This window comes from Pteropus medius, unplaced genomic scaffold, assembly GCF_902729225.1.
Source record: "Pteropus medius unplaced genomic scaffold, Ma_sr-lr_union100, whole genome shotgun sequence".
Taxonomy (NCBI): domain Eukaryota; kingdom Metazoa; phylum Chordata; class Mammalia; order Chiroptera; family Pteropodidae; genus Pteropus; species Pteropus medius.
Window position 1 is genome coordinate 2,671,789 of NW_024355206.1, and position 17,902 is coordinate 2,689,690.

Consider the following 17,902-nt stretch of genomic DNA (forward strand, 5'->3'; position numbering starts at 1 on the left):
TTTCCCACACGTGGAACCGGGGCATGCAAACTAGGTTAAAGAATGAAGTTTGACTCCAAATAACCCATCTTCTTTCTAACTCTTGACTGGCCCCGACTAAACTCCAAGAACCTGAGAATCTGCCCAAAAAGCTTTAGGGATTGGGCCAGTCACCCCTTGTTTCCTCTCAGCTGCATCCCAGGCACTTGGCCCTCCACTTTGTCCAGGAATTCGGCTGTAACCCCAAACACCTGATGGCCCTTCGTGGCAAGTGGGCGTATCCACCAGGACCCTCAGCTCCTTTACCAAAGACCAGTTTTGAAACCTGGGCTCAATTCCCACCCAGAGAGGCCACTGAGGGTTCACACTGGGTCCCCTAGCCCCTTCCCAAATTCCTGCAGGAGGGAGCTCTCTGTCCTGCCAGGTTGGCAGTCAGCGCCGAGTAGAAGGAGCTCAGCTCTTGGCCCAAGATCTCTGCCGCAAGAAAGGCACTTGGGCCTGATGGAAAGTTTGGGCTGAAAGACACGCCTTTCTAAAATCCCATGTCTGATATTTACACAACGTCTGAAATTAATGCGAGAAAACCTCCAAGTTCCCGGGCTGGAACGGAAGGCTGAGAATAGGAAGGGGCAGAACCCAAGCGCCAGGTTTTTTTCCACAAAGAGAACAGGGCAAAGCTAATGTCCCTGGTGGGTGACTCAGGAGCCATTCATCATGCCATATACCTCTCCAGTTTAAACTGATTTTACTGGGAATTTGAGAGTAAGGAGAGGTAGAAAGGCTGGTGGTAATGATCTGAATTCTTCTGCCAGGTGCCCATCCTTGTCCAGGTGTACGCTGGGAACCAGGGATGGCTGCAGCCACCCCACCCGTGGGAAGCACCACCCATGGCCAGCCTTTCTTCCCGGCTCCTAGACTCAGCCTTACTCCCAGCTCCTTGGATATATAGTCTTCCTCAAGTGCCAGCATGGCTCTGAGTTCTATTTTGTCCCTAGATGCTGTCTCTGGAGTCACCCACCACTCCCCCTCTTGGCCCTTCCTGCCTCACTCCTGGTCCATGAAACCACTGTATAAATTTATTCTGGCTGTGAGCTGCTCACGGTTGCCTAAGGGTAGAGAGGGGATGGCTGTCTTCACTCAGTGACAATAGAGACACTCTGAGAGTGACAAGCCTTGTGTCATTGGAGAGGGCAGTGGCAGCATTAGGATCTTACTTTACAGTCCACAGGTTTATTGGAACTCACATCCTGTGTCCACCTAGACTTGGGGACGAATGCAGAAGTGAGCCCTAGGTTAACCGAGGTGGGGGGGTGTGGGTTGCCCATTGCTTGCTATCAATGCGGATCAAATGACCACCCACGCAGGACAGCATTTAAGTAAGATCTAGGAGCAAGTAATAAAAGATGAGTAAGGAAATCGACTACATGGAAAAAGACACACATACAGAGAGAGAGAATAAGGAAGAGGAGGAAGAGAGAAGAGAAAGAGAAAGAAATACAAAAAAGTATTCTCATTCACAAAAAAATTACCTTTACAGTTTTCCTAGGGCGAAGCTTGTGTTTATACCAGTTAACAGATGGGTAAACCGAGGTTCCCCCGTGAGTTAGGACAGAGATAAGACTGGAATCAGCTTCCTGGCTCCGCCTTGCCATACCACCTCACCCCATCTGCTTAGAGCATGTGGAGAATTAGTAGCTGCAGTTGGAGGTTACTCTGGCCAGCTGTGTCCTTGGTGTGAGATCCGTGTACCTTTCTCTATGCTGGATTTAAAATCCCAACCTCAAGTGCATATGCCACCGCTTTCGTGCACAGATGAAGCATGGGCCTCGGCAATGAATGACAAGAAAAGAGAGACTGCTGGGAAATTAGCCTGAACAGAAATGATGTGCTGGGGGCCGATGGCTAGAGGAATGGGTGACCTTGGGCCTTTCTAATCCCCTCGCCCGCACCAGACTCAAGTCACGGACACATAGCCACTTGGTTACTGGCATTTTTTTTTTTAACTCCTACAGTACCTGGTATTCCAAAGTGGTCTTCCATCCACGTACTAACTGGGCTCGACCCTGATTAGCTTCCGAGATCAGATGAGATTGGGCACATTCAGGGTGGCATGGCTGTAGACTGGCGAATCTTGCTGGTCAACCAGTCTACCAAATTCCAAATTCCGCCCATTCATCCAACAAGAAGGTGTCGGATACCATTTTTTTTGTTGTTCCAGGCAATGTGCGAGTTAACACCAGGATTTATTTATTTATTTATTTATTTTTTATTTAAGCCTTGACTTTCAGACTTAAGGAGGTCACAGACCGTGTGATGAAGCAAAACTAGCCTTTGTAAAACAATAGAAAATGTAAGTGCTCAAGTGGCTATAAAGCAGTCACAGCTGAGAGAGCAGAACCAAGGGGCAGGGCCTGGTGATGCGTCCTGGAGGACACAGGAGCCATGTGGGGTCAGGGCAGCGGGGGCACAAAGTTCACTATCGTGCAAACGTTGGCCGAGCCTGCACTGAAGTGGCAGGATCAAGCTGGGCCCGAGACTGTGACATGGAGACAAACAGGGCTGTGCCCTGCCCGAAGGCTAGCATACTGGCCTTGGTTGCAAGGTCAGCTTTACTAACCCCCAGGACTCATGCAGGACAGCACGGTGCATGGAGAATGAGACTTCAAGAGACAAAGAGAAGTTCCCATGATCCTTCCTCCAGGCTTTTTAAAAAATTTAGTTATTAATTATTTCCAGGAGTGTACTGGTAAGCCCACTCTCAAAAAAGGGGAGAGGGAAAAGAAGCCCTCATTTTCAGTGTTTGCTGATTTCCATGGTGTGAATACACCCATTATGACCAATTTCGAGCTGTCAACGTGATGTCACTAAATAGTTGGGAAGAGATGTTTAAAATGGGTTCTGGCGAGCTGGTATATTGCAGGCCAGCTCCAGCATACTTCCGGTTCTGGGGACCTGGGAAGGGAAAGTGCTGCTTGTCACATATAGACTGCTGGGCTACATATGGACTGTGACCTTCCCAAAGTCACATGCCATGCTGACGTGCTAGCACGAATCAGTACAGCCGTGCACATCGCAAGCAAGCAATATACCTCTAGCTGAGATTTATCGAATGCAAAATGGGAGTGAGCTACCTCAGGGACTGTGCACCTATTTCATAGGTGCTTAACAAATGTGAGCCTCCAGGCACCACCACCACCACCTTCCCTCCGAGACCTGGAACTGAAGGAAATGACTTCTCAGGTGCTTGGACTTGCCATTTGTTTATTCGTTCACTCAGCAGGCATTTTCCTATTGCCCCTCTCTGTGCTGGGCACTCTGCTGGGGGCCAGGGAGACTGAGGAACAGGACAGACATACTCACTGCCCTGTAGATCTCATGAACACAGGATTATGACAGCCAGACTCCTAGAACCAGGTTTTGGTTCCATCTCCAACATACTGTGTGGCCTTGAGCAAGTCATTTAACCTCTTCGGGCCTCAGTTTCCTCGCTTGTAGAATAAAAGAGTTGTACTTGATAGTCGCTCAAGTCTATCGGAGCTCTGACCTTCTGTGGCTCCAGGGAGGAGAGAGAGTCTGGAAGCTCCCATGAGGAAGAGATAGAGGGACTGGGAATGGCTTCATGGGAGAACAGCAGATAGGAGAGCAGCTTGGACCCCTGAAGGTCTGTAGTGAATATCATGAAAGAGGAGTGGACATGTTGAATGTGGTCCCTGAGGACAGAAGTCATGGGTGGAGATTATTATGGGAGTGGGTCATTTTGACTCCATCTTGGAAGATCTTGGGCACAATCAGAGCTGCCCAGCCATGGCACCGGCCACCTTGTGAAGGAATGAGCACCTTTCACTTGATCACAGGCTAGATACCACCTGCCTTGGCCAAGTGGACAGGACCCCTGGCAGGGAGGTCATGACTGTAAACCCCCATAGTCATCAGTTCTGAAGGAACAAAAAAAGAGTCATTCGATCTACTGTGTTGCATGGAAAAAGTAAACAGGACACGAAAAGATGACAAATCCATAAAATACAAGTAGATGCCATAGGTAAAAGACTAGAAGGAAAACTATCAAAATGCAAATAATGATTGGGTTGGAATCGACGATTATGGTGGTTGGTTTTCTCTATTTCCCAAATATTTGGTAGTGTGGTGACATTGTTTTTGAAATGAAGGCAATTTCATTCTTTGTGGAAAGTCATCTAGTTTAGCCCTTATCCCAGGACAAGGAGCCATCCTACAAACCACTAAACTGTCTTCTAGTTCCTGCCTTCAGAGAGGCTCACCCAGGCCTGACACCAGGGAGCAGGGAGACTAATGATGGATGCCTGCTGAGTGCTAGACCCTGTGCTGGGGACAGAGTCTGAGACACAGTCCCTACCCTCAGGAAGGGGGCCAGACTGGCACAGTAACTCTATCAGTCTTTAAACAGCCATGGGGGTGGGTCCTGTATTATTAAAACAGCAGGTGTCCTGCTCTCGGACCCCTCAGAGGGACCCCAGCCTTCCCTTGGGTCAGAGTGGGTGCTTTTGGGAGCGGATAGCCGGTCATCCTAGAGTCCAGCCCCTCAGAGTCCCCATCTACATGTGCCTTCACTCCGTCAGCCTGCAAGGGTCAGATTTGCCATCAAAAATGACAGCCACTGCTTTTTTCTTCTGTATTTGGATAAACACTGAAGAAGCTGGAGCTGTTCAACTTTATCTTGGGGAAAACCTCAGAACTGGTTTATTTGGTGTCATGGAACCTCTTACTGCTTTCAGGACAGAATCAAAAACAGAGAGGAGAGGGGAGGGGAGGGAGAGGAGGGAAGTGGAGAGTAGGTGGCCAAGCCAGGACCAGGACCCAGGTCTGGGGGTCTCCATTGCACTTGAGGAATTCAAGGCAAGCCGGTGAGCCGCCCATTCAATTCTATAATTTGATAATTTGATGAGATAAAGGCCAAGGCCCCGGGCATGTTGGCAACTATGGGACAGAGTCTAGCTGTTGAGAAGGTGAAGGGTTTCCCTGTCCCCAACTGTTATGGGGTAGCACGCCATTTTCTCTTCTCTTCTCTCTCTCTATTGTTACACACACACACACATTACACACACGGTTTTACCCGGCAGCATCTACTTCCTGCTCCCCCAAACCCTTCTTTCCCTGCATTTCAGGTGCTCCCTTTCCCCTTCCTCTGCCCCAGGCACACAGTCCTCCCACCACCACCTCACTTTGCTCCCACGGAGAAAGGCCTCCCTGTTTCCAGGGCTAGCAAAGTCCATCTCCTCCCATAAAAGACTCAGTGAGTCCCGGAGACACTTGGAACCCAGACAGAATGGAATTTCTCCCTATTTTCTTTACAGCTAAGAAAACACAAACACAAGGGCATATTTATTGCCATATTTCTATCCCGAAGTTTGTCTTTTAAAAAGAAGAAATAAAATGGGTTTCTCTGCCTCACTCCACGCCAAAGCCCTCCCCGGCCCCACCCTCTCCTCCTCCTGGCCACCCAAATCCTTCACTTTTTCATTTCTGGTCGAGGCCACGGAGAAAAACAGAGCTGGTCCAAGCCCCACAGAGGACCACAGCATCCGGGACAATGTCGGGCTTGTTCAGAGTGAGGAGAGAAACACAACTCCGAAAACATACACAAACTTCCCAGTGAAGGGAAGAGGAACAGGCCGGCCTTGTGTCTGGACATGAAATCCCTGAGCCTCTGGGAAGAGAGGAGCCCACAAGTCTAGCCCCCTCCCCAGAGTGGAGGGGACACCTTACCCTTCGAGCCTCCGGGGGACTATTTCCTGGCCGTGAGTGGTCACACTCGGCTGAATGAGAGCGCCACAGCTCAGTGACCCCTCACAGTGCCAAAACTCGGAGCCCCGGAGAATTTTTTTTTTTTTTTTTTTTTTTTGAAGGCAGCATCTAAGGAGGAAAATCCCTAAGGAGAAGTGAGGGGCTGCTTCTTAGGCCTTTGGGACTTTTCAGACTTCCTGTGCTGTGACGAAGACCTGCCTCATGCATTTATCTCTGTGCCCCTAGCAGTGTCCACGTAGCCTCTTCATTTCTAGGGTGACATGGACACGTGGAATGAATGAAGGATCATGGTGGAAAGATCACTCAGAACAGCAGAACAGGGTCACCCAAGAGAGTCCCCAGAGTCCTGGGCCTCAGCCACCCCTCCCCCATGCATTCCTAGAATGGGAACCCCAGGAGTCCCCTCATCCCCAGACCCATCCAGCCCCACCTGATGCTGACTATGTCAACAGCGACACCTGCTGGTCCATCAGACTCTGACAGAGCCAAGGTGAGAAGCCCGAGCCACACCACCCCATACTCTCAGCTTCAGAGAGCTGCATTCCTGCCTTCAGTCTCGGGTCCTCTTTCCCTTCTGACACTTCCTCCTCTCTCCCTGTGCAGTGTCTGTGATGCAAACATGTCTTAAACCAAGACTGCACATTGGCAGCCTGGAGAGGAGGGCAGGGTAGGTGCCTATGCAGGTCCATCCAGCAGAACAACCGATGCATACCATCGGGTGCACCTCGCAGAGGGCAAGTCCCGGGTGTCTAGCCAGTGCTGCTCCATCTTGGCTGCACGTTAGAACCTTCCGGGGAGCCGTTTCAATGCCCGAGGGCCAGACCGAAGCCCCAGTGATTTCAATGTGTGGCTGAGGTTGAGAACCTCTGCTCTGCTTGATCTCTTATAAATTCGGCTGGGCTTTCTTGGGGTCTGCTTGCACCAGCCCACTGGGAGTCAGGGTCCCAATTGTGCAGGAAATGTCCTTTATGCTGTGGTTGTCACAGATTGGTATACTTAGCATGACAGCTTTCTAGCAGATGACAATAAGGAAGGCTTGGTTTTCTGATTCCTATGAAGTCACTGTTTGGGCCTGTAGGAGGGCTCCAGGGGTCCTGGGCTCTTGTTTCTCTCCTAAATTATTAATCTGTCCATCCCACAACCTTGTCAGAGGTCTCCAGGTGAGCATCCTTCCCAGCCAGGCCCCTGAATCTCACCCGACACCTTGGAGCATTCTCCATTCTAAAATACACAAGATTCCTGGATTTGAAATTGGCGGCGGATCCAAATTTCATCAGGGCGGTCGGGTAATTCATGTCATTTCTCTGGGCTTGGGGGTTCTCCAGAGAGACAGAACCAATTGGAAGTGTGTGTGTGTGTCTGTGTGTGTAAAGAGATTTATTACAAGGAATTGGCTCACACAATTATGGAGGCATTCAGCAAACTGGAGACCGAGGAGAGCTAGGGTATAGTTCCAGCCTGAGTTTGCAAGCTCAAGACCCAGAAAGGGCCGATGATTCAGTTTGAGTCTAAAGGCACTTTGAAGGTCACCAGGCAAGAGGATTTACCTCTCACTCAAGGGAGAGTCAGTCTTTGTTCTATAGAGGCCTTCAGTTGATCGGATGGGGCCCACCCAAGTTAGCAGAGCCATCTGCTTTACTCAGTCTACAGATTTTAATGTTTAAGCTCATCCGAAAACACCCTCACAGACACACTCAGATAATGTTTGACCTAATACCCGAGCACCCCGTGACCCAGTCAAGTTCTGAGAACCATCACGGAGATCCTTTAAGATGGAGCCTTCGCTGGGTGGAAGATGGGAAATTCCCTTAAAAAGGTAGGAGGACGTTTCCCGCCTAACACCTGTCATTGAACCGGGAAATCTGTGAAGGTTTCGTGAGGAGAAGATCCTTGGAGAAGCACATGCAGCCTCTTTATCCCAGTGTGATTTCAGATCCTCGGACGTGGAGTTTATCACCTGTGCTATGTGTCACGTGACCCTCCTCGACCTCACCAAATCTAAACCTCCAAATAACACCTCTGCCTCCCCTCTTCCAGGTGAACTATGACCACTTTACTCTTGGTGTTTGTGACTCTGAGGGTCATCACCGCAGCTGTCTCAGTAGAAGTTTCAGGTGAGGACATTCCCTGTGCATGTCTCATTAATGCAGCTGGCACTGAGGACTGGGTGCTGGGTTCTGGGTACTGAACCTGGTGCTATTAGTCCCAGGGATAGAATTCCCCCTTTTCTAGCCTTTTCCTGGCCCTGCCCCTTTTCTGGCAAAGGTGAGCATAACTGCAGTGGGAGCTCCCGTGCGTGCCTGCAGGAGTCTTCCAGGATGGATAGCTGACAGGGGGAGCTCCTGGCAGGTGCCCGCCTACCTTCCCAGCATCCTCTCCATGGATCTCACCTAGAACCACTGCACACTGAGCTTGGGGTTGGGGCAGGACATAGATAAACCAAGAGAAAAAGTGGCCGAGGGAAGATAAGCTGGAGCATCAGAGATAGTCGCCTGAGAAAGAGTCAGAAAGAAGCCCCAACAAATCACACAGATCTTTGTCTTCCTTGACAAACCATCCTCAGGAAGTCCCCGCACCTGGCCTCTTACATGTGGCAGGCACCAGACAGATTTCTGATCAATTCCTGAGACAAATGAACGAACTCTCCACCAACCCCCAGGACGGGCTCACTCCAAAATAGGATGTATCTCACTCAAACCCATGCACTTTAGAGCCCCCCACCAGTGACCCTCCTCCAGCCCTGATGCTCCCTAAAGGGTGAAGAGTCTTTAGGGACAACAAGACATGTCTACCCAGACCGATGTGCCCCCTTTAGACCGCACTCTGGGTACCTAGGAACGCCCAAACTTCCCTGCCCGAGTGGACTCGAGCCACTAGTACCACATGGGTTCCTCCTCTATGGGGGTCATGCCCCTGGTGTGAGCCACCCCTAGGCCCGAGGGAGAGGTAAAAGGGTGACTGTTTGTATGGGGTATGGGCAAAGCTGGGTGTGAGGGCTGGGATCAACACAGTCCCCTCACCGTGCAAAGTAGTGATGGGAAAAGAAGGGGGCTTGGCTCCCAACCCCCCAACTGGACACCACATCCCAATGCCAAGCCCCAGGGAACCCAAGAATTGCTACATTTGAATCTGGCCTTTCATTTTGAAAGTTATCATTGTAAATTAGGAAGATAGAACATATTTTATTTAACGACCTGTGTGCTTGATTTATAACTTTGAAATATTTAGACATATGGTATCTGAGTCTCCATTTGTCCTCTTGCTCTGGGACCCACAAATACCCAGCCCCTGGCTGTAAACCTGCAGTGGTTTGCCCACACAGTCAAACCAGTTCACTAGGGTTGGTGGAGACCTTCAAAAACGGCAGAGCTGGGCACCGCCATCACTTTCGGCTCTCCCAAGAGGACCACCATGCTGGGTCATGGAGCTAGGGCTGAGCTTTCAAAGGGAGATTTTTGTGGAAGAGCCTGATGGTGACTGCCCAGGACATCAAAAGGTTAGGGCTGGACCCCAAACATTCCTGGCTCCCCCCTTTCCTTGCCCTGTTATGTACCTACCACCCACAAATATCTGAGACATTTTTATGTTCAACCTGTAGCCTCGTCTGGGAAAAAGGATTCCGTAAGTGTGTGACTCACTATGAAAGGTGCTATTTTTTTCAAAAGCTCTTTCTTTCCCACTCCAGGAAGACCTTTTACTTCTAACGGGATTCGGTAAACATGCAGCGACGTCCCTACCAATACTCTGTATGATTTTTTTCTAGAGCCTGGTCGTATCCCACCGCCATCCCCATTGGACTCTTTGAAAACTTAAATGTCTGATCTTCTCGATGCTTCTTCAGCTGGGCCCCCCAGTTCCCCAACAAAGTCAGGATGGAGCCCAAGGCAGACCTCCTCATGGGGGACCTATTTCTGAAGTTTTATCTCTTAGCTTTTTAAGATGTATTGATTTTTTTTTCCCCTTCCTCATAATAATTTTTCTATCCCAAAATAATTTCCCCCAAGATCTCAAGCTGTCATTCTGAGGAGATGGGTCATGTTTATCCTATGGCGTGGCATCCCCTGAGGCACCCCAGTTTGAGACAGAGGCGGTCTCAGCTCTGAAGTTCCCCCTGCCCTTCCCAGCAACCCTTTCCTGGCTCCGTAGCTCCTGTCTTCAGGTGCAGACACCAGGGGTCTTGAAGAACGCTGCTCTGGAAGGGGTATTGCAAGGCTTCCTGGGAATTCTGTATAGTGCAGAGCTCCCCTCATCACAGACATAGACAGGCTTATTGGATTTTGTCATTTCCAGAAATGCTGACAGGTAGGCTGCTTCGTCCTCTCCAGGCACTAACGAGTCTGTCTCTCACCCGCCGCCCCACCTCTCTCCCGCAGACCCTGACAACTCACTGAGTGTCAGCATCCCCGAACCATCCCCCGTGCGGGTCCTCCTGGGGACCTCCCTCACCATCCCCTGCTATTTCATCGACCCCATGCATCCTGTGACCACCGCCCCCTCCACCGCCCCCCTCGCCCCAAGAATCAAGTGGAGCCGCATTTCCAAGGAGAAGGAGGTGGTGCTGCTGGTGGCCACTGAAGGACAGGTGCGGGTCAACAGTGCCTACCAGGACAAGGTCTCGCTGCCCAACTATCCCGCCATCCCCAGCGACGCCACCTTGGAAATTCAGAGCCTGCGCTCCAATGACTCTGGGGTCTACCGCTGCGAGGTGATACACGGCATCGAGGACAGCGAGGCCACCCTGGAGGTCGTGGTGAAAGGTGAGAGCCTCCCCAGGGACACTGGTTGACCTGTGGAAAGAACCAGAAAGGTGTCTTCCCCATGAGTAATTTGCACCTCCGTCAAATTACTCAGACCCAACTGTGACAGAGACCTGGTGATATCATTCTCTCTGGACTTTGAGGGGATTGAATAGTTCCTGGCCACAGTCACGTGGAAATGACAGTCTGTCCTTTGCAACGATCCCGTGATTCTGAGGGCCTTGTGATCATCCTCATTGCACAGACAAGCAAACTGAGGCTGAGTGACTTGCCTGGAGCTGCCCTGGATGGGAGCCAGGGCAGCCTTCCGACTCCTCATCCAGGTGGCTTTTCCTTCCCCCACCTCCCCACCCCCATCTTCAGTTCCAGAAACCCAAGAAAGGGATGAAGATCCCCGGTCCCCTTTCTCTCGATGGCCCAGAAAGAATAGTTGTGCCCTTGGTTGGCTTCAGAACTTTGGTCAGCACCAGACTTTTCTTGTTGGGAGACAGTCCACTCCTGGGGGTGCCTTACACGGGGCTCCCATGGCTGAGGGTACGCGGGACTCTCAGTGTCTCTTTCCCCAAAGCCAACGTGCGGTCCTGGTGTGACAAGAAAAATTATAAGGAGGCAGATTTTAGTTCGATTCAGAGAACTTTCTGAGTATCAGAATTATCATAGGTATTCAAAAAAGAAGCCCTGTGGGTAGTGAGTTCCCCATCACTGCAGGTATGCCTGCAAAGGCGGAAGGACCACGTGCAGGTGTGGGAAGGGGATCCACGCAGCAGCTAGAGGCCGAGACCAGATGACTCCAAGGTCCCTGTGACTACTGCTCTAATTCTGCGAGGACCTCAGTCATGGGAGGCTGTGCCTGACCTGCTCTCTGGCCCGCGCCTGTCTTGCAGGCATTGTGTTCCATTACAGAGCCATCTCCACGCGCTACACCCTGGACTTCGACAGGGCTCAGCGAGCCTGCCTGCAGAACAGCGCCATCATCGCCACACCCGAGCAGCTGCTGGCCGCCTATGAGGACGGCTTCCACCAGTGTGACGCCGGCTGGCTGGCCGACCAGACCGTCAGGTGAGCCCCCAGGCCTCCAGCGGGGAGGGGAGGACGATGGGCTGGCACGTTGACCAGCACTGAGCTGCTGCCACTGTGACACTATGGCCAGCCCAGGTTGGGGCAAGAGGAAGCCATGGCCAACTCTAGGTCCCAGATCCTTGTTCTTCTGACCTGCAATGGAGTGAGTGGCTGCTAGCCGCTTTGTCTGACAGGAGCATTCTCTCCATGCAAATGACACATCATCACTCTTCCAAAACCTAAAATATTTCCTATCTGGCCTTTCATAGTAAAGGTTGGTAGTCTCCTGATAGAACATACTTGGTGCCAAGAAACATTCAGTAAATATTCAATAAATATCCAGTGGGCTGCCTTTAATCACCAATAGCTGTGAAAATGCGCATCTCAATAAAGCTGGAGAAAACCTGTGAAAACAAAGAGTGTACACATTCAAGGCCGACACCAGCAAACGCATCAGCAAGTCACCGCATCCTCCCACAAGGGAGGAGAATACAAGGGCACAGGACACAGGCCTGCTCTGTCCCTTAGTGTCACACCTTCTACTTTGTGTTCCTGGCAGATATCCCATCCACATTCCACGGGAAGGTTGCTATGGGGACAAAGACGAGTTTCCCGGTGTGAGAACCTATGGCATCCGAGACACCAATGAGACCTATGATGTGTACTGCTTCGCCGAGGAGATGGAGGGTGAGGCCACCCTACCCCTTTCCCAGGGGATCCCTTTCCATCCCCTTCACCCTCCTGACTCTTGAAATCCTGAGGACCTCCTTTGGGGCAGGGCGCTAACCCAGGGCACCACATACTCCACCCTCCCTGCCATGCCCAGTGAGAATGGGGGGGAGGAGTTGGGCCTATAGGCCCCAGTGGTCCCAGGCTCCTGCAAACTTTTCAATGCCACCACTGGGCCCAAGACTGTTTGTTGCTTGTCTCTCAGCTGGGAGAGCCCCTCCCAGCCAGGACCCCTGCTGCTCTGAGCATCCATCACTGTCCCAAGGTCCACTGCACCATCAAAGCCTAACCCAACCTTGTCACCTTCACAAAGGACACCCCAGGCCACTCCATGCTGGGCACATCAGAATTATAGATGCCAGGAGAGCTGGCTGTCCATCCACCCTCTCTCAGCTTTCCTACTGCCAGCCCCCAGCCCTGCCCAGGCCATTCCAATGGGCTGGTTTGGGAAGGAACCAACAGGAGGGCTAGCAAGAAGGAACCTAGAATCTTTCTCTGGTTTGTAAAGGGCACTAATTTTTAGTCACAATCAGAGCTACCCATTACCCCAGCATGTGGATGACAATCCTTTCCCCATGTGTACCCTTATGTATTCCGGCCTCTGCCACCTCGGCCCCCACCAAGCTCACAGCTTCCTTAGGGCCAGAGAAAAAAAGAGTGACAACCTGGTTCGTTCTGAGGCAGGGACAGTCCCCAGCTTTCTCGCCACTATGGCCCCCTTTCCTCATTCTCAAGTAACAAGTATTTGTGTTCCCATTTTTGGCTAACAGAAGACAAATACAATGGCCAATCAGAGCCATCACTGAGCAGAGACAACCAGGGCTATCCCCAGGTTCGATGCCCATTGCCCAACCCCTACCCCTACCCCTGGCATAACCTTGTCAGGTTTTTGGAAATAGTGAAGAGAGCTTACAGGCCCCACTAATGCCCTTGTGGATGCTTCGGGGCCGAGAGACCCCTGCCCTAAGGGATACAGTCTGATGTCTGCTCTTCCATCAGAATTTGAATTTCTTAAAAGGATCGCTTGAGTGGGTGATGCTTATCTCATAGGCATGGCGCCCTAGTGGTGGGCAGTTCCCCAGCAAAGTGAGGAGCAGAGATGCTCTGAGCAGGAATATTTCATCCTGGGCCTGACATTTGCCCTATGCTTTCCCCATGTCCTGGTTATTCGGGCAGCTTCTTTCTTGGTCCCCCTATTTGAGGAAATCGATGTTACCCTGCCCAAAAGCCCATAGGAAGTGGAGGGCAGGATCTGAGATACAGGTACATGAGGTACCTCCCTGGGGACACAGGGCAGTGAGTGGAAGATCTTTACCCTGCTGGCTGTGTCCTTCACAGGTGAGGTCTTTTATGCGACGTCTCCAGAGAAGTTCACCTTCCAGGAGGCCGCCAATGAATGCCGGCGTCTGGGCGCCCGGCTGGCCACCACGGGCCAACTGTACCTGGCCTGGCAGAGCGGCATGGACATGTGCAGTGCTGGCTGGCTGGCCGACCGCAGCGTGCGCTACCCCATCTCCAAGGCCCGGCCCAACTGTGGGGGCAACCTCCTAGGTGTGAGGACCGTCTATCTGCATGCCAACCAGACAGGCTACCCGGACCCCTCATCTCGCTACGACGCCATCTGCTACACAGGTGCGGCTGGGGCTGGAGGCCGGAAGGGGGCTCACGCCACCGTAATCGTGGCCCAGAGGAAGAGATCTTAGAATAGGGGGCTGGTTTTTACCTCTTCACGGGGCCACTGAGTTTTAGCACCCCCTTTTCCACTGGTTTCTACGAGAGCTAATTCAGAGTTGCTGGAGGCTGCAGTATTTGCAGCCTCGTCTTGCCCGCCCAGAACGAGGTTAGAAGGATGAGTTTAGAGTCCGTGTTTTCTCCGGCTTGAATCCCAGTCCCAGTCCTGCCACCTGCTCCTGTGTAACCATTAGAAAGACAAGGCCCTGAGCCTCACTTTTCTCATCTGTCAGTTGGGGAGCTGGCACCACATGGAAAATGGTGGGGCCTGATAGGAGACCACACCCCCACAGGAGCACTGTTATCTGCCCTGGAGAGTGAATGCACTTACATTGAATGCGCCAAAGTGTTTTTGAAAAGAATGGGGGAAAAGTTTTGACAGGCATTTTGTTTTGAAAATGGAGTCTAAAACTTTTTCAAGTAAGCTTTTTATCTTCTACTTTACACAATCTGGGCTATAATTATGATTAAGTGCTAGTTCTTAGAGGGGCAAAAAAACAATATGAAGTTGCATCAATTTTATGATAAAATCGGTGACAGCACAGTGGCCTGGCTCGTTTCATATTCGGCTTTCACGGTCGGATCTTACAGGAAGAGGGTTACTTTTGCAAAAATAATTAGGATTTCTCCCAAAGCCTCTCTCGCCCTTTCAATATTCTAACCACTCTTTTTGGAGACATGACACCCTCGTGGATTTTCTCTTTAGAACTAGCTGGTTTCTGCCAGACCCTCACCTTTTCAGGCCTGACGCAAGTAGTTCTCTCATGTTTCATCAATTTCGTGAGCCCCTGCAGCTTTGGTGAGATTTTTCAGTTTCCCTTTGTATCTGATTTACATTGTCCCATCGACTGGTTACAACATCAGATGGTCAACAAGGGGCTCAAGGGATAAGTGAGGAGGCGGCTGGCATTGATCAGGGAAGAATGTTGGAGCAGGACTGGTTTTATTGGCACTGAGCTGATGGGTCAACGTCTTGTGCTACGATGACTTGGCGTTCTTTTGCAATCTGGAACCCGTGGAGACCCCTGTAACGACTAGTCGAATAGAAGAGGACCCCACAAGGGGCCCAGCAAAGTGCCAGGCACACGGCAGGTGTTTTCCTTTCCTAGCAGGGGAGGAGTGGAGCCGGTCAGTGCTCACCTCCCTCGAGCCAGCCCCAGGCTGAGTGGCTAAAGCTTGTCTTTGTCCCTGTTCCAGGTGAAGACTTTGTGGACATCCCAGAAAACTTCTTTGGGGTGGGCGGTGAAGAGGACATCACTGTCCAGACAGTGACCTGGCCCGATGTGGAGCTGCCCCTGTCCCGGAACGTCACAGAGGGCGAAGCCCAAGGCAACGTGATCTTGACCATGAAGCCCATCTTTCACGGCTCCCCGACTGCCCTGGAGCCTGAGGAACCCTTCACATTGGTCCCCGACGTGGAGGCCACTGCCATCCCTGAGGCCGAGAGTGGGACTGAAGAGGCCACTGGGCCCTGGGCCGTTCCTGAGGAGTCCACACCTGGCCTGGGCCCCGCCACGGCTTTTACCAGCGAGGACCACGTCGTGCAGGTGACTGCAGCCCCAGGTGCAGCTGAGGTCCCTGGGCGGCCACGATTGCCCGGAGGTAAGTGCCCACTCCTCACGGGGCTACGTGGAGCAGTGTGGGGATGGAGGGGGAGCATATACCGAGAACTTGGTCTGGGGGTCTATGCCTTCATCTTGACCTGGACCTGGGACAAGCCTCTCTCTACTCAAACTTGGCTCTCCTTGTTTGTACAACAAAGGGGACAGGCCAGACCAGTGACGTTCACCCTCTTTTGCCGCAAAGCATTTCCTTCAGATGAAGTCGTGGGTGGTAACGTGTGTGTGTGTGTGTGTGTTCGCGCGCACGCGCGCGTGTGTGTGCGTGTGTATCAGGCAGATACAGGGGTCTAGGCGAAGTGGAATGGAGAACCGGGGCTTTTCGGTCCAGGGCCTTCCTCGCCCAGTCGGGCATCTCCACAGAATAGAGCCACTTGAGAACTACCGTACTGGGCGGCTCTCCAGGACAGGGGTTCGAAAATTACATACAATCTGCAGGCTAAATGCAGCTTGCCACCTGCTTTCATACAGCCCGTAAGCTAAGAATGATATGTATATGTTTAAATAGTTGGGGAAAGGGAGTTGTAAGAAGAAGGAAATTTTCTGGCATAATAAAAATCGTAAATCATTTAAGTTTCATTGTCCACATTGGCTGGGAATGGGATCAGAAGCAGGGAAGGAAGGAGGGGATGAAGGGAGGTCATTCCTCAAGGGGCCAGAGCTCCCTTGGGGCCCACGAAGCCTCGAGAACCCGGCACCAGGGGCACCGGCATGGGGGCACCCGGTCCATGTCCTGAGTCTACCATGTGTCTCCTTCCTTCCCCGTCCTCCTCGCCAGGAGTCGTGTTCCACTACCGCCCGGGCTCTGCCCGCTACTCACTGACCTACGAGGAGGCGCGGCAGGCCTGCCTGCGCACCGGAGCGGTCATCGCCTCGCCCGAGCAGCTGCAGGCCGCCTACGAAGCGGGCTACGAGCAGTGTGACGCCGGCTGGTTGCAGGACCAGACCGTCAGGTGAAGGACCTGCCGGGCTCCCCTCCCAGCCCAAACTCAACCTTGACAGGTCAGGACGGCGGAGCCACATCCTGGCCCGGCGCCCAGCACAGAGCGCACACGCGCTACACTGCGGGTTGATTCATTAATTCATCGGTGACTTCATTAATTCATGGCTGCTCTTAGTTTCTCCCCCAGACCTGAAGCATGTTGGGAGCGGTTAAGGAAGGGCCCTGGGTGACGTTCTGTGTCCTTGGTCATTTCCACCCAATGGACAGAGAGGAAGACCCCGTCCTTTGAGCCCCACCCCCCCAGGTCCCTTCCAGCTTGACCCAGTGCCCTTCCATGCAGTGGGCTCTATTCTGAAGCTAGGAATCCCCCAGGGTCCCCCAGATCCTTCGCCCAGTATGAGGGGCTCCTTGCTGGTTTGAATGCCACTGGACAACCAAAGACCCTCCCCCAGGGTGGCCTACCAGCCTCACCCTTGGCCCTGCATCCCCCAACCCTGGAACGGGTTCTCATCCACCCCTCCCACCCTCCTTTGCAGATACCCCATTGTGAGCCCGCGGACCCCGTGTGTGGGCGACAAGGACAGCAGCCCTGGGGTCAGGACGTATGGCGTGCGCCCGCCATCGGAAACCTATGATGTCTACTGCTACGTGGACAAGCTTGAGGGTACAGGCCCTGTTCTTATATTTTGGGCCCCAGATGGGCAGAGGGCTGATAGGGAGACAAAAAGGAGAGTGGGAATCCACCACCTACCCCTGCTGTCACCCAGGAGCCCAGTCAAGAAAGAAGGCCCACCCAGCCCCTCGCTCAGCTCAAGGCCTTCTCTCCTTCCCAGGTGGTTTATATGGATTCCTCCAGCATTGCAGGGGAGCATTAGCTTCTTAAAAAAGCAATGAGTTCTGTGGATAAATATATCTATATATATTTTTTTATAAACATATATATATATAAATATATATATATATTTATCCACATTTGCCTCTTGGAGAGTCCCAATGCACGTGAACAAATCAAAGGCTCTGAGAAGTCCTGCAGTAAAAACAAAAGAGAAACCTATTTAACTCTGCTTACCAAGGCATTGCCTAAGCTTACTTAACCACGGATCCTTTATTTTTATTTTATCCCATTTCTTTCATTTCAATTAAAATCACCAAATTACTGTTCCACTGAACCCAATTTTGGAAATGCTGATATTCTGTAAAGATGTCAGCATTGCCACTCGCTCGCCTCAGGACCTGAATAAATTATGTCACCTCTTTAGTCCTCGGTTTCCTCCTCTGTAAAATGGAGCTGAATTATGTTCATA

General features: G+C 51.8%; 1 protein-coding gene and 1 pseudogene across 2 annotated transcripts in view; one reads left to right on the forward strand and one right to left on the reverse strand.

Moving 5' to 3' along the window:
- The window catches only part of ACAN (aggrecan), a 47,493-nt gene that overhangs the window by 11,156 nt on the left and 18,435 nt on the right, over positions 1-17,902 (forward strand). For both annotated transcript variants that reach the window (XM_039858210.1, XM_039858211.1), the window contains exons 2-9: positions 7,798-7,874; positions 10,134-10,517; positions 11,402-11,576; positions 12,136-12,263; positions 13,644-13,937; positions 15,234-15,638; positions 16,434-16,608; positions 17,135-17,262. In XM_039858210.1, coding sequence (XP_039714144.1) covers positions 7,805-7,874; positions 10,134-10,517; positions 11,402-11,576; positions 12,136-12,263; positions 13,644-13,937; positions 15,234-15,638; positions 16,434-16,608; positions 17,135-17,262 — 1,759 coding nt within the window. In that variant the 5' untranslated portion in view covers positions 7,798-7,804. The remainder of the gene's footprint in view (positions 1-7,797; positions 7,875-10,133; positions 10,518-11,401; positions 11,577-12,135; positions 12,264-13,643; positions 13,938-15,233; positions 15,639-16,433; positions 16,609-17,134; positions 17,263-17,902) is intronic.
- LOC120599449 (uncharacterized) lies at positions 1,983-2,101 on the reverse strand (annotated as a pseudogene).